Source organism: Pelophylax lessonae, assembly GCF_965119305.1.
Source record: "Pelophylax lessonae genome assembly, chromosome: 5".
Classification (NCBI taxonomy): Eukaryota; Metazoa; Chordata; class Amphibia; order Anura; family Ranidae; genus Pelophylax; species Pelophylax lessonae.
In genome coordinates this window covers 276,060,479-276,074,672 of record NC_138772.1, presented here as the reverse complement: position 1 = coordinate 276,074,672, position 14,194 = coordinate 276,060,479, and the positions used below count along the sequence as shown (strand labels likewise).

Here is a 14,194-nt window from a genome sequence, read left to right as displayed (position 1 = left end):
AGAAAATTGTTATTCCAAATGACATACAGTGTGAGATAAAAACAATGCAATATACATGCGGTATAGATACATCATGGCAGAAAATATATTTACTCTAAGTGCCGGTTCACATTTGTGCGATGCGGAAACGCTGCGAATATACAGCGTGTTCCCGCATTGCATCCGCACCCCTGGCAGTTCACACTGCCATATGCAATACGCTGGGGGTGTCAATTAAAAGTTAACGACACCCCCAGATCAGATCGCATATCGCAGTGCGATCTGAAAGTTTGCACAGATTTGGAACGCACTAGTGTGAACCTCCATGCGATCCAATTTAGCTGCAGACCAAAAAAAAGGGTCCTGTGCGTCTTTTAGAGCGATTGCGGTGCAAATTCAGCCATACAAACTGTATGGCTGAATTTGCACCACACAGAGATCGCATGTCATTTTAGGAGCAGTGCGCTCCGAATTACATGCGATCCCTGTGATCGCACAAATGTAAACCAGCACTTAGGGCCTATTCACAGTTTCACACCATGTGCTTTGGGCTAAATTGTGCTGCTTTGTCACATGCAATGAAACACTGAAATCTATTTCAATAGGCCCAGTTTACACCAGTGCTATGTGTTGTGTTGATCATTCAGAAAAATGCAAGGCATTTTGTAAATGACGCATGCCAAAGCTAGGACCCAGATGATGGTGACAATCACAAATGTAGCAGTGACTAACCCAGTGATTTGTTGCTACCACAGCAGTCCTTCAGGTATGGCAAAAGCATGCTATGACCAATCACAAAGATAACAGTGTAACAAAAAGTAACCAAAGATACCTCAGCTGGTGTCTGGTGGGATGCAATCTGGATAAATGGACCCAGTCATATAAAGATGATCTGGAATTGCAGGCAGAATTGCCATGGTTCTGCGGTGATTCCAAGTCACGGCAAAAAGTGTGATGTGTGTTTGGGTGGCATGCATCCTGAATGGCACCCCAAACACGGCTCCGTTTTGCGGTGACTGTCTTGTTGCAAAACGAACACGGAAAATTACGCCTGGCTCAAGGCCATAATTTGGTCTCTAAGCATCTTTGGTGCTACAAATGCGCATAGGGCAGCCCTTTTTTGAGTAAATGAGTGGCATGTGTTTTTCCATCAGCGAATTGTGCTTTTTAAATGGCTAGCGGGAACCGGCGTTTCGATAAGCAATATGTGAATGGGGCCTTAGAAACTGTTTTCTCTTCAATGGGCATGTAATTACTATTTGCTTATTTTTCTGTCACACATGTGTATTGTTAGTACATTTCTTCTTTATCACTATTTTTATTGGTGTTATTTTAAACTTTTTCCCTAGCGCTGATGAATGAGGGTTGAAAAGTGTTAGTTTCCGTTTGCCCCGCTTGCCGTAACCAGTTGAACAGTAAAGACTTTGGATCCCTAAGGATTTTTATTTGGTGTTCTCTTTAAACTATTACACTTGGATTTCTCAACTCAGGTGAAACTCCTCTCCTGAAGGGTCCCCATCTTTAAGGTGACCTGCCAAATACAGGCCATTTGGGCTCAAGTAATGACTTTGTCCACATTTTGCTAACCTGTTGAAGATCAGCATCCAGCATCCCTCCACCACTACCTCTTAGTCTGGTTTTCATCAAGCTGCTCTAAGTTCCTTTTATACACATGGACTTGCATAGAGAGATAAAGCAGCTCAGGAGCAAAAACATATTATATATATATATATATATATATATATATATATATATATATATATATATATATATATATATATACTGTATATATATATATATATTCTGTATATTAGTCCCGAATACTGTATATCTGCTCTCTTAAAATGCCACCATATCAAAACGGGCCAATTTGTTGTGCAGGAAAATATGAACAGTGGGACAAGAGGTCTTTGGAGGACTAGGTGTGGGTTTGAAGTAGTGATCGACCGATATCGGTTTTTCGTTGCCGATACCAATATTTTTGCAAATGCATATCGGTATCGGCCGATAGCTGATATTTTTGTACATTTAAAATCTTTTTTTTTTTATTTTTATTACTTGACAGGTACAGTCAGTCACAAACACCTGATGGTAAACAGCATAGTGGTGGAAAGAAAACTACCCAGTCTATTGCATAAAATCAATAGAAGTTAAAAACACACACTGGTCGGATCTCTACTTGCCCCCACCACCGATGTACTGCTAGCAGGGTTTCTGGCCAATGTCAACGTCGCTGGCAGGTGTTCGTGACGTCACAAGGATGGATGCATGCTTGATGTGACAGGGCTCCGGGTGGACCAATGGTACACAGCCCGGTACAGGAAACACTTGCGCCGGACAGCTAAAGCATTTTCTGTCAGTGACCAAATAAAACTCCCAGCATTTGTGTCGGTCACCAAATAAAACCCCAGCATTGGTGTCAGTGACCGGAATAAAGCCCCAGCATTGACATCAGTGAACAAATAAAGCCTTTCATCATTGGTGTAAGTGACCAAATATTCCAGCATTGGTGTCCATGAGCTAAAGAGGTGGCGGTGCGGGAGATAGCGTCACTCCACCACGCCAGCAAGCGTCATGGTGACGGGACCGTTTGCTCTTCCTCCCTGTCTCTTGCCGGTGCGGTGGAGTGACGTCATCTCCCACGCCGCCACTGCTTCAGCTGTCCGGCGCAAGTGTGTCCTGTATCGGTCTGTGTACCGTTGGTCCACCCGGAGCCCTGTCACATCAAGCATGCATCCATCCTGTGTTGTTTTTTCCACCACTATGCCGTTGACCATCAGGTGTTTGTGACTGATTTCATTAATACAATTATTACCAGAAGCGCTCCCTAGCCTTCAGCCTTCTCACTCAATATTTGGAATATCGGCAATTTCCGGGGCCAATACAGATATATCGGCCAAAGGCAATATCGGCCCTCGATATATCGGCCTTGCCGATAATCGGTCGATCCCTAGTTTGAAGATGTGGTAATTTTGATTGTGGCATAGAATAAGAATAGGAGTCTAGGAAATAAAGTTTACCTTTGCTGTTAATGGATACCAAAGGTGGGTTTAGCTGTTGTTCTGTGTCTCCCTTTGGTGCAGCGTTGGGAGAGTCCACCTCTGTTTCCTCTTCTATAGTGGGAGGAAGATGTTCTTCCCCCTCCATATCAGTTTTGTTGCCTTCATCCATATGTAATAGACCTGTTGTTAAAAAATGAAATGTTAAGATTCAGTTTCTGGTAGATGACTTTGGACCTAATGCATCAAGGAAAGTCAAGGACAAAAATCCATACATTTTGATTCCTGAAGCCCCATATGACCAAGCAAACTTCATTGCTGATGATTGAAACACTTGTCTGAAAGGACCCCAGGATAAATAAATAGGAGGAGGTTAACTAAAACTGGTGTGGACAGAATCTGCCGTTGTGCTAGTAACCAATCAGCTTCTAGGTTTTGGCCCTGGTTCACACTAGTGCAGCTCTAAAATCATGCTACCATTTTTTTTTTATTATTCAATTAATCTTTATTTTAATTTCCTTTATTTTTCCAGATTACAGAATTTCCATATAAAAACATCATATTTAACACAAAAACAAGCTTCTACATTCCCCTACACCCCCCCCCCCCCCTACACACACACACCTCTATTTACCTTTTAAAATAATTTAACACCAACACAGATTTACTATATGTTCTCAACCTGGGGTAGCGGTCCCAGGGTCGCAGTGGGGAACCTGATCCATATGTTATGGAGGTGTCCCAAGTTGCATAGATACTGGGAAGGGGTATTAAATAAAATAAATGTGGTATATAAATTAGATTTGCAGATGGACCCAGTCCTTTTTATACTGGGACATTTAGGGCAGGATGTGGGACCAAAACCCAAATTAATTGCAATGTTGAGATGTCTATATCAAGCTAGAAAGGGAATTATATCAAATTGTAAACAATCTAAACCTCCCTCAGTAATGGAATGGCAGAAAAGGACTAATAATACAATAGTGAGGGTAAAAATATTTTATAGGAGAAGGGGTAAAATAACTAGATTTGAAAAAATATGGAGAGAATGAAATTACGCTACCTTAGCGCGATTTTGAAGCTGTAGATCAGTGCAATTTGGATCTGTGATTTCATTGCAGCTTGCAACTTCATTTAACAGAAGTCAATACAAGTTGCAATGAAATCTCAGAAAAGTAGTGAAGAAACCTTTTTCTAGGTAACACTTTTATAAGGTTATTGTCAATCTCATCGCATCTGCCGATGTTCCAATCTCATTTTCACCCATCTGGGTGGCCATTCTTCAACCACCTATTGACACTCCAGAGCCATCGCAAGACGCCCTGTCTCCTTTGAAGGGGGCACTCCCAGGACCTGTGAGAGGGCAGACCCCCAACCTTTCTTATCATCCATCAATATAAAGACCCTGCATGCAGACACCTTTACACCTCAGTTATTGAGGACCCTCTGTTGCAGGCAGAACACGTGTCTATCTGTTTAACCTCATTGACCCCACCATTGCTAGTGGAAGACAACTAGGACCATCGCACCAGGATTTCTCTGAAACCCAGGACTCCTAACAGTCTTTCCTTTATTAAAGTAGAACTTCACTCTCTCTATCAACATTGACTATTTTTAATCCTCTTAGAAAGTAAGCTCTAACAAGCAGGGTCCTCTGATTCCTACTGTATTAAAGTGTATTGTATTTGTACTGACTACCCTCAAGTTGTAAAGCGCTGCATAAACTGTCGGCGCTATATAAATACTATATAATAATAATAATAATAACAATAATAATCCTTATTCTGATAACATTAGTAAATAGATCATATTTACTTGTTTTAAACCATTTGTTTACGTTTCATCAGTTACTTCCTGGTTTCTTGTCTAGACAAATGATGTCATTAATCCCAGGAGTCTTCTGGAGGGGAGAAGGGGTTTTCACAGCTAAGCAGACCAACAAGCCCCCGCCCCCACCCCGCTTGTATGCCTGAACCAAGAGCACATGGATTCCAGGAAGTCAATGCTATATGAATCAACTGCCCTAAAGCCCCGTACACACGTACCGATCGTCGGCATACAAACGTTCGTCTTTTCTCCCCGGGATGTCGGTGTCTGTTGAAAAGTGCAAAGACTGCCCAAGAATTTTGTCCGCCGACTACAGCCGACTTCAGAAGTGATGTCATGTAATGGTTAACTTTCCCTGTGTTTTTTCTTTTCTGAGCATGCCCAGTCTTGCAAATCTGCGGTCTGTCGGCAGAATTCTGTACTGACTGGCGAACAATCGTCCGTTCTGGTGTCGGCATACAAAAATTTTAATGTTTGCAAGAAAGACTCTTGTCCGCAGACTGTGCACAGACAGCTGTCGGAGGCACCATACTAACAAGCGTACAATCGGCAGATCTTTCGTCCGCCGACGTTTGTATGCCGACGATCGGTACGTGTGTACGGGCCTTTAGTCAAGATTGCCACACCCAGAAATGCTAGGGAGGGGGGAAGGGGTTTAAAATGATTTTTCAGCAAAATAAAGCATGGAGACATGGATGGATCGGTGAGTTTGCTTTGAATATTAAAATTTAATTAAATAGGGTTTTTGCTTTGGGGTGCTCAAATGTAGCCGCAAATTGCCGTACATGTATGGTGCTCGCTATTAGAAGTCTAGGGGGCAAGCCCGCGCCACCGGCGGCGTGCTCCTGCCCCTGTTCATCAGCGGGGAAGCCGATACAGAGGGCGGGCGGGTGGCTCCAATTTCCGCCTGACACCCGCGATCATTCCCCGCTGAGAGAGAAGGGCAGATGGCCATTGTAAACACAGCCAACCGTCCTTCTCCCTGGGATGATCATAGAGCCCATTTGATCCTGCTATATAGAATCACATGTCTCTATGGTCATTTCAGAAGACCAACCCCCATACAGTTAGAATCACTTCCCTAGGCTCACATTTAACCCCTTGATCAACCACAGGGCTAACCCCTTTACTGCAAATGGCATTATTACAGCAACAGTGCATATTTTTAGCACTGATTGCTGTAGTAATGTCACTGATACCCCCAAAAGTGTCAAATATGTCAGTTAGGGGTCCGATCTGTCCGCTGCAATGTCGCAGTCCCGCAAAAAAACGCAGGTCGCCGCCATTACTAGTAAAAAAATAAAACAATAAAAATGACATAAATCTTTCCTGTAGTTAGTAGACGTGATAACTTTTGCGCAAACCAATCAAAATACGCTTATTGCAATTTTTTTTACCAAAAATATGTAGCAGAAAACAAATTGGCCTAAAATGTGAAAAAATTTTGATTTTTAATTTTTTTTTTGGGGAATGTCCTACAGCAGAATGTGAAAAATATTGTTTTTTTTCAAAATTGTTGCTCTTTTTTTGTTTATAGCGCAAAAAATAAAAATCACACAGGTGATCAAATACCACCAAAAGAAAGCTCTATTTGTGGGAAAAAGGACGTAAATTTTGTTTCATTACAGCTTTGCATGACCGCGCACTTGTCCGTTAAAGTAACGCAGTGCTGAATTGAAAAATAGGGCCTGGTTAGGAAGGGGGTAAAACCTTCCCCGGTGCTGAAGTGGTTAAGGAAACACTGCTCTTCGGGTCTTTTATTATCACTTCATTATCTAATGAGGGGGGCCTTGACATTATATATATATACTGTATATATATCAACATAGATTTCTGTATACTTTTGATGCACCGCTGGCCTGGGGGGAGTTGACCGACTAGTGGGTCTCCATCCTCCCTCTTAATGCTAGTGCTGCATTCAAATAGTTGTATCTGGTTGCATTTCACTGTTTATAGTAATTGTAAAGTCTCGTTTTTTTTTCTGCTAAAATAACAAACATGTTATACTTACCTGCTCTGTGCAGTTGGTTTTGCACAGGGCAGCCCAGATCCTCCTCTTCTCAGGTCCCACTTCGGCTCTCCTGGCCCCTCCCTCCTGTCGAGTGCCCCCACAGTAAGCAGCTTGCTATGGGGGCACCCGAGCCGAGCCACAGCTCTTTGTGTCCAATCAAACAAGGAGCCGCACTTAGTTCCCACCATTTCTCTCTCCTCATTGGCTGACTGAGTTTGACTGACAGCAGCGGGAGCATATGGTGCAGCTGCTGTGTCTCAGCCAATCAGGAGGGAGAGTCTAGGATGACCAAGGCATTCGTGGACATTGCTGGATGGAAAGAGGCTCAGGTAAGTATTAGGGGGGCTGATGCACACAGAAGGTACAACTTCTTCAAGTCTGACCTGAACTTTGCTAATTGCTTGGTGCTACTGTGGTTGGTGTGTACTGTTTATATGCTCTAAAAGAGGTTGGCTGCCTATTCAAATGCTTTCTTTGTTTATGCTTGTTGACCAAACTTTAATATAGAGGTGCCTCTAAAGAATTGTGTCTCCTGTTCCATTATTCTCTATTGCTGAACTATGACTGAACCTAGAGTGTCAAAGGGGCCAGAAGGCACTTATTGATCATATCAAATGATCTACTTTCCTCCTATTGGATTTTCCATGCAGGATGATCACAATAATTTAGAAATCAAATGGTTTTACTTGAAATAAATCGATGACAAAGAATGTATCTTTATGATAGTTCATAGATTTGATCATACTATTCAATTCTGTGAAAAATTGTTTAAAAAATATAAATATATTACATGTATGGCCACCATTAGGCTGGTGACACAGATGATTGTAACACTAGAGAAAAATGGCCAGCTGCAGGATTTCTAAGAGGCTGCCTACTTGTCCCAATAGAATCAAGCCCTCTGTAGCCAAGGAACAGTCACTGTGTTCCTGGGCTGACTGCTGCTGAATCGCAATCGCTAGCAATGGGAGCGACATGTCACTGCTTCAACTACAAAAGGGAGCATTTCCATAGGCACAAACAGGCAGCCTCCTAAAGGTCCCACCACTGGCAAATAAAATTGGCAGTAGCAGGATCGCTATCGTCTAACAGCAGCTTAAAATGCGTAGGCACCATTACAACTAATGAACTGTACAAACGTAGGGATGAGCTTGAGTGTGTTCGTATTCCAGACCGATGCCAGCTGAGCCAGCCTGTCATTGTCCTGGGCCAATCATCTGTAGCCGCAGGGCCGTCTTTATTATGGATTGGACCCTGGGCAAACATTTTCTTGGACCCTCCCAAATCCACTTATCAACTATTTTCAGGCAGTGCTTGCTCAAGGGGCAGCTGCTTTGGGCCCCACAACAATGACTGGGCCCGGGGCAGCTGCCCCTATTGCCCTGCCTTAAAGACGGCCCTGTGTAGCCGCATGTATGCAAGGAAGGCTGAGGGGTAGGGGAATGCCTCGGCCCCTTATGATTGGCCCAGGCCAGTGACAGCTTCCTGGGGGGGCTCACTTGGGTGGGTTTGGACTAAGTTCTGAACGCTCCCCAGCTCATCCCTATACAAAACAAACAAAAAAACATAACTCATAACTCTGTATGTGACCTTTAAATAGTCTAATTAATTGGAAAGCCAGTCATCAACATTGTTTTCAATGAAGCTGCATGGAACAGACTTGCCAAGGCCTGGGATGACTCATCAGTATAGTCTTAGGAATAGCGGAACTTTTCTGTGCCTTGTGAGCAATCGTTCACATGGAGCTTAGAAATCTGCCAGCATTTGGTCAGAAAACTAGAAGAAAAATTAGCCTGTTATCAAAAGTCTAAGGGATCGGTTTATGAAAGTTTTCACCTAACATTCACACAACTTTCACCATTTTTTCAAAGAAAAATGGGTGAAAACATTGATAATATTTATAAATAACCCAGAGGTTTTTCTTTTTTTTTTTTTACTTGAAACTGAACCCCTTGTATGCTAAAGCGGATCATACACTATAAAATCTGGTCATACAATTCCCTTTTGATCTGCCATCACTTGTGTAATGTAAAGGCTTGTGTACTGAACACAAACTGAAGGCTTTGTTTATATTTGTCCTCATGTTACATTGTTTTGTTAAAGTGTTTGTAAACCTCAGTCATGAAAAATGAACAAAGCAAATCCCTCTATAGCAGTTGTCTCCAAACTGCGGCCTGGGGGCCGGATGTGCCCCTTGGCTTACTTTTATCTGGCCCTTGGGACACTATTCCACCAACTGACACCATCGATATGGTATATTTCTTCCACTGACACCATCGATAGGGCACTATTCCTCCCACTGACACCATCGATGAGGCACTATTCCTCCCACTGACATCATCGATGGGGCACTATTCCTCCCACTGACATCATCGATGGGGCACTATTCCTCCCACTGACACCATCGATGGGGCACTATTCCTCCCACTGACACCATCGATGGGGCACTATTCCTCCCACTGACACCATCGATGGGGCACTATTCTTCCCACTGACACCATCGATGGGGCTTACTGAGGAAGTCGTGTCGCGAAAGCGTAAAACACCACGCGTATAGGGGGAGGAGACCTGGACAGACGAGTAGCGACCCACGGTCCGCACAAGCCCATTGTGCTGATTCATGTGAGTGCAATTCTACTTTGAATGTGAATCAATTAAAGGATAATAGCAGTGTACACTTAGATGCCTCATTATCTTTATTCACATATCATGTCCATGGGATGGTGAGAGATCGATTCAGGAATTGGTATTCCCTATACTGGTCTTATTGAGGATTCAATGCTGGTTTAATGCTTCAGTGAGATCGATTCAGGAAGTGGCATTCCCTATACTGGTCTTATTGAGAATTCAATGCTGGTTTAATGCTTCAGTGAGGTGAGAGGCCATCTGGTGGCTAAACGGTGGTGGTGTCACTTGCACTTTTATATGAAACATCTATCAAGCACCTTATTGAATTTTAACCCACGGCTATATTTATATTTTAGTGGACTCTTATGCACTTTACTTTGAATGCACTTTATGGACATTATATATTGCACTTAAGAGGAATATATATTGCACTTTAAGCGAGTTTATTGATTTATATGATGCACATTGTCACTTTATTTGATTTTATATAGCGCTGTATACATATTTGTTTATAATTCATCACATTACATCACTTCCAAAGTTGTATTGTGTCATACGAGAATTTTCATAAATTGAGTAACCTTATAACCACTTGCCGACCACCCGCCACAGTTTTACTGCAGCAGGCTGTGTGCGGAGACGGAGGTGTCAGATCCCCACTGTCCTCTATGGGGGAATCGGATGAGAACGGACCGCCTGTCCATTCTCATCCGATCCGATCCGCCAGAAGGATGGAAAATAGGGTTTCCATCCATCCAGATTTGACAGACAGGATCGGATCGGATGTCAGCGGACATGTCTCCCCTGACATCCACTGCCCCATAGACATGCATGGGACATCCATTCAGATCCGCCTGAAAAACTGACAGGCGGATCTGAACGGTCGGCATTTGTGAAAGGGGCCTTATAGTGCAAAAAATAAAAACCGCACAGGTGATAAAATACCACCAAAACAAAGCTCTATTTGTGGGAAAAAAGGACATCAATTTCTTTTGGGTACAGCACTGCACAACCACGCAATTGTCCGTTAAAGTCATTAACCACTTAAGCCCCGGAGGATTTGGCTGCTAAACGACCAGGGGGTATTTTGCGATTCGGCACTGCGTGACTTTAACGGACAATTGCGCGGTCGTGCGACGCTGTACCTAAACGAATTTGGCGTCCTTTTTTTCCCACAAACAGAGCTTTCTTTTGGTGGTATTTGATCACCTGTGCGATTTTTTGATCATGCGCTATAAACAAAAAAAGAGCGTAAATTTTGCAAAAATAGCAATATTTTTCACATTTTTATATGAAATTCCCCCCCAAAAAAATGTAAAAATCAAAATTTTTTAACATTTTTGGCCAATTTGTTTTATGCTACCTATGTTTGGTAATAAAAATCGCAAAAAGTGTATTTTGATTGGTTTGCGCAAAAGTTATCGCGTTTACTAACAAAGGGAAAGATTTTTGTCATTTTTGTTGTTTTTTTTTAACGCGTAATGGCGGCGATCTGCGATTTTTTTGCGGTACTGCGACATTGCGGTGGACAGATCGGACCCTTGACTGATATTTTTGACACTTTTGGGGTTACCAGTGACATTTCTACAGTAATCAGTGCTATATATATGCACTGTTACTGTAAAAATACACTGGTAGTGAAGGGGTTAACTTTATTTGAGAGGGAGGGGCTGTGTGTGTCCCTAGGGGCGTGCTTTCTACCGTGATTGGCTGTGGCTTCAGCTGTATGCAGAGTGATCAACGGTTCTACATAGTAGAACCGTATGATCATCCTTCATACACAGGGGAGAATGACAGGTGGCTTGTTTACACTAGCCGCCTGACTTTCTCCCTCTCCCCCGCCGATCACAGAGTGGCCGGCGGACATCGGGTCCGCCGGTCACATGCGCGGGGGGGGTCCGTGACCACGCGGGAGCGGGAGCGCGCCTCCGGGGGCGCGCGCTCGCTCTCTAGACCCTCACAAGCAAGCGACGTAGACCTACGTCAGTTTGCCTGTGAGGGGCTGACCGCCGACGTAGATAGTCGTGCGGCGGTCGGCAAGTGGTTAAGGGGAAAATCTTCGGGTCCAGAAGTTAAGATGGTAATTAAAACTCACTTGGTACTTTAGCCCCCCTTTCACATTGGTGCGATTTGACATGTCAAATCGCATGCTAAATTGCAGCCTATTGCCAGAAATGGCACTGTCCCAATTGGTGCGACGCCGACTTTGCAGCGCCGCACTGATTTTCAAAAGTAGTTCATGCACTACTTTCGACGACTTCGGGGGCAATTTCAATAGACATCTGTGCATGAACCCGCACAGATGTCTTTCAAATCGCCTCCGAACTCACACTAAAATGGGGCTTTGAAATGCTGAACTCGCGAAATTTGAAACCCGTGTTCAGTGTGAACATAGCTTTACCTGCATTAAATTAGCTTCAGAACCTGTGTAATTCAGGAAGGGGGTAAAATCTTCCGGTCTTAAAGCGGTTAAAAATACGCTCATTGAGAATTTTTTTTGTCAAAGACATGTAGCTAAATACATTTTGGCCTAAATATAGGACAAAAATTGAATATATTGGATATTTTTTAACTGTCAAAGTAGAAAAATATTGTTATTTTTTCAAAATTGTCGCATTTTTTTATTAATATTGCAAAAAATGAAAAGCGCAGAGGTGATCAAATACTACCAAAAGAAAGCTCTGTTTGTGGGAAAAAAAGGACGTAAATTTTGTTTGGGTACTGCGTTGCATGACCGCGCAATTGTCCGTTAAAGTCGCTCAGTGCCGAATCGCAAAAAGTGGCCTGGACGTAAAACAGCAAAATCCTCCGGTGGTAAAGTGGTTAAGGGAATTCCTTGGGGACCACCAGATTACCAGAACTAGTGTCCCCATTGGAAGATTTCCCCTCTAGTGATGGGCTTGGGCGTGTTCGGATCGAGCCAGCTAGGAAGCCGTCACTGCGCACCGCCAATCATAGGCAGTGAGTCATTTCTTGACCAGCAGCTGCGCATGATTGGTGGTGTGCAGTGCTGGCTTCCTGGAGGTAGGGTTGCCGCCTCATTGCTTTAAATCAGGACACATATTAATTACACAGGTTCTAAGGCTGATATAATGCACAAAAGGCACCAAGTGAGTTTAATTACCACCTTAATCAGTCACAGAACCTGTGTAATTAATGCGTTGCCTGGTTTAAAGGGATGAGGTGGCAACCGTACCTGGCGGGCTTGACTTGAACACGCCCGTGCCCATCGCTATAACCTCTGTTCCTTTTCTAGGGAAAACCCAAAATGTAGGATTTTTTTTTACTTTCAATGATAATGGTAAACAGGAGAAATAGAGAAGAGGAATCTCCTTAAGCACTTCTGGACTGGAAGGATTTGCCCCCTTAATGACCAGGCCATTTTGTGCGATTTCGCACTGCGTTACTTTAACGGAAAATTGTGTACTCGTGCGACATTGTACCCAAAAAACATTGATGTCCTTTTCTTTCCACAAATAGAGCTTTCTTTTGGTGGTATTCAATCACCTGTTTTTTTTTTTGTTTTTTCTGCGCTTTAAAGAGAAAAAGAGCAACAATTCTGAAAAAAAAAAATGTTTTTCACATATAACATTCCAAAAAAAAAAAAATGTAAAAATCCAAATGTTTCATCCTTTTAGGCCAATATGTATTCTGCTACATATTTTTGGTAAAAAAATAAAATTGCAATAAGCATATTTTGATTGGTGTGCGCAAAAGTTATCGCATCTACAAACTAGGGGAAAGATTTATGTAATTTTTTTTAACTTGTAATGGGGTGATCTGCGATTTTTAGCAGGACTGCGACATTGCGGCGGACAGATCGGATACCTGACATTTTTTACACTTTTGTGGGGACCAGTGACATTACTACAGTAATCAGTGGTAAAAATATGCACTGTTACTGTAATAACACTGGCAGGGAAGGGGTTAACCCTGATCAAAGGGTTAAGTGTGAGCCTAGGGGAGTGTTTTCTAACTGTGGGGGGAGAGACTTGTGAAATGATCATAGAGACCTGTGATCCTACATAGAAGGATCACAGGAGCTCTGTGATCATTTCAGAGAGAAGAACAGTCTGTTGTGTTTACAACAGCTGCCCGTCCTTCTCTCTTAGAGGGGAGCGACCCCCAGCACTACGCATGTGACCGACTTAGGGCTATGTCGGTTCACGCAGGAGAGCCAGCCTGCTGCAGTAAATGTGCAGCACGCGCTTGGGAAGGTGTTAACCAGGGGCACACACAGCAAAAAAAAAAAAACTGACATGCATTCTAATCCCTCTCTTCTCTATCCAATTTTAAAAATAAAAAGGTTTTGCCTTTAGTTATGCTTTAGGCCGGGTTCACACTAGCTGCGGCCGCAGCTTTCCTGTCTGATTAGCATTCTCTGGGTGTCATGGCAACCTTTGTAATCTGATCACTCCTGCTGGTTACAGGGGGTCTGGTGCGTCCCTTTTCACCACTTCAGGTGCAAATCAGATCCAAATTTTTTCCTGAATTGGGACCTGAAACAGACCAGAAGATGCACAGGACCATTTTCCAGTGCAGACCGCCGATGCTCCGGAGGTGTGTGAAGGGGCTCCATTAAGCGCTTGCCGTCTGCTCACTAGAGCTCTACTGCGGCAAAGTGGTACGTTATCGTCTGGCGACGTAGACCTACGTCGCCAGACACTCCCCCTTCTCGGCGGCGCGCGCGCACCGCCGGAGGCTCGCTCCCGCTGTATTCAGTCACAGCGAGAGTCGGGTCAGGGGAGGA

General features: G+C 43.4%; 1 protein-coding gene across 1 annotated transcript in view; it reads right to left on the bottom strand.

Moving 5' to 3' along the window:
• The window catches only part of LOC309556020 (dynein axonemal heavy chain 5-like), a 468,481-nt gene that overhangs the window by 452,915 nt on the left and 1,372 nt on the right, over positions 1-14,194 (bottom strand). Inside the window, exon 2 of the mRNA XM_082258288.1 lies at positions 3,000-3,161. Within this exon, the coding sequence (XP_082114414.1) occupies positions 3,000-3,150 (151 nt within the window). The 5' untranslated portion in view covers positions 3,151-3,161. The remainder of the gene's footprint in view (positions 1-2,999; positions 3,162-14,194) is intronic.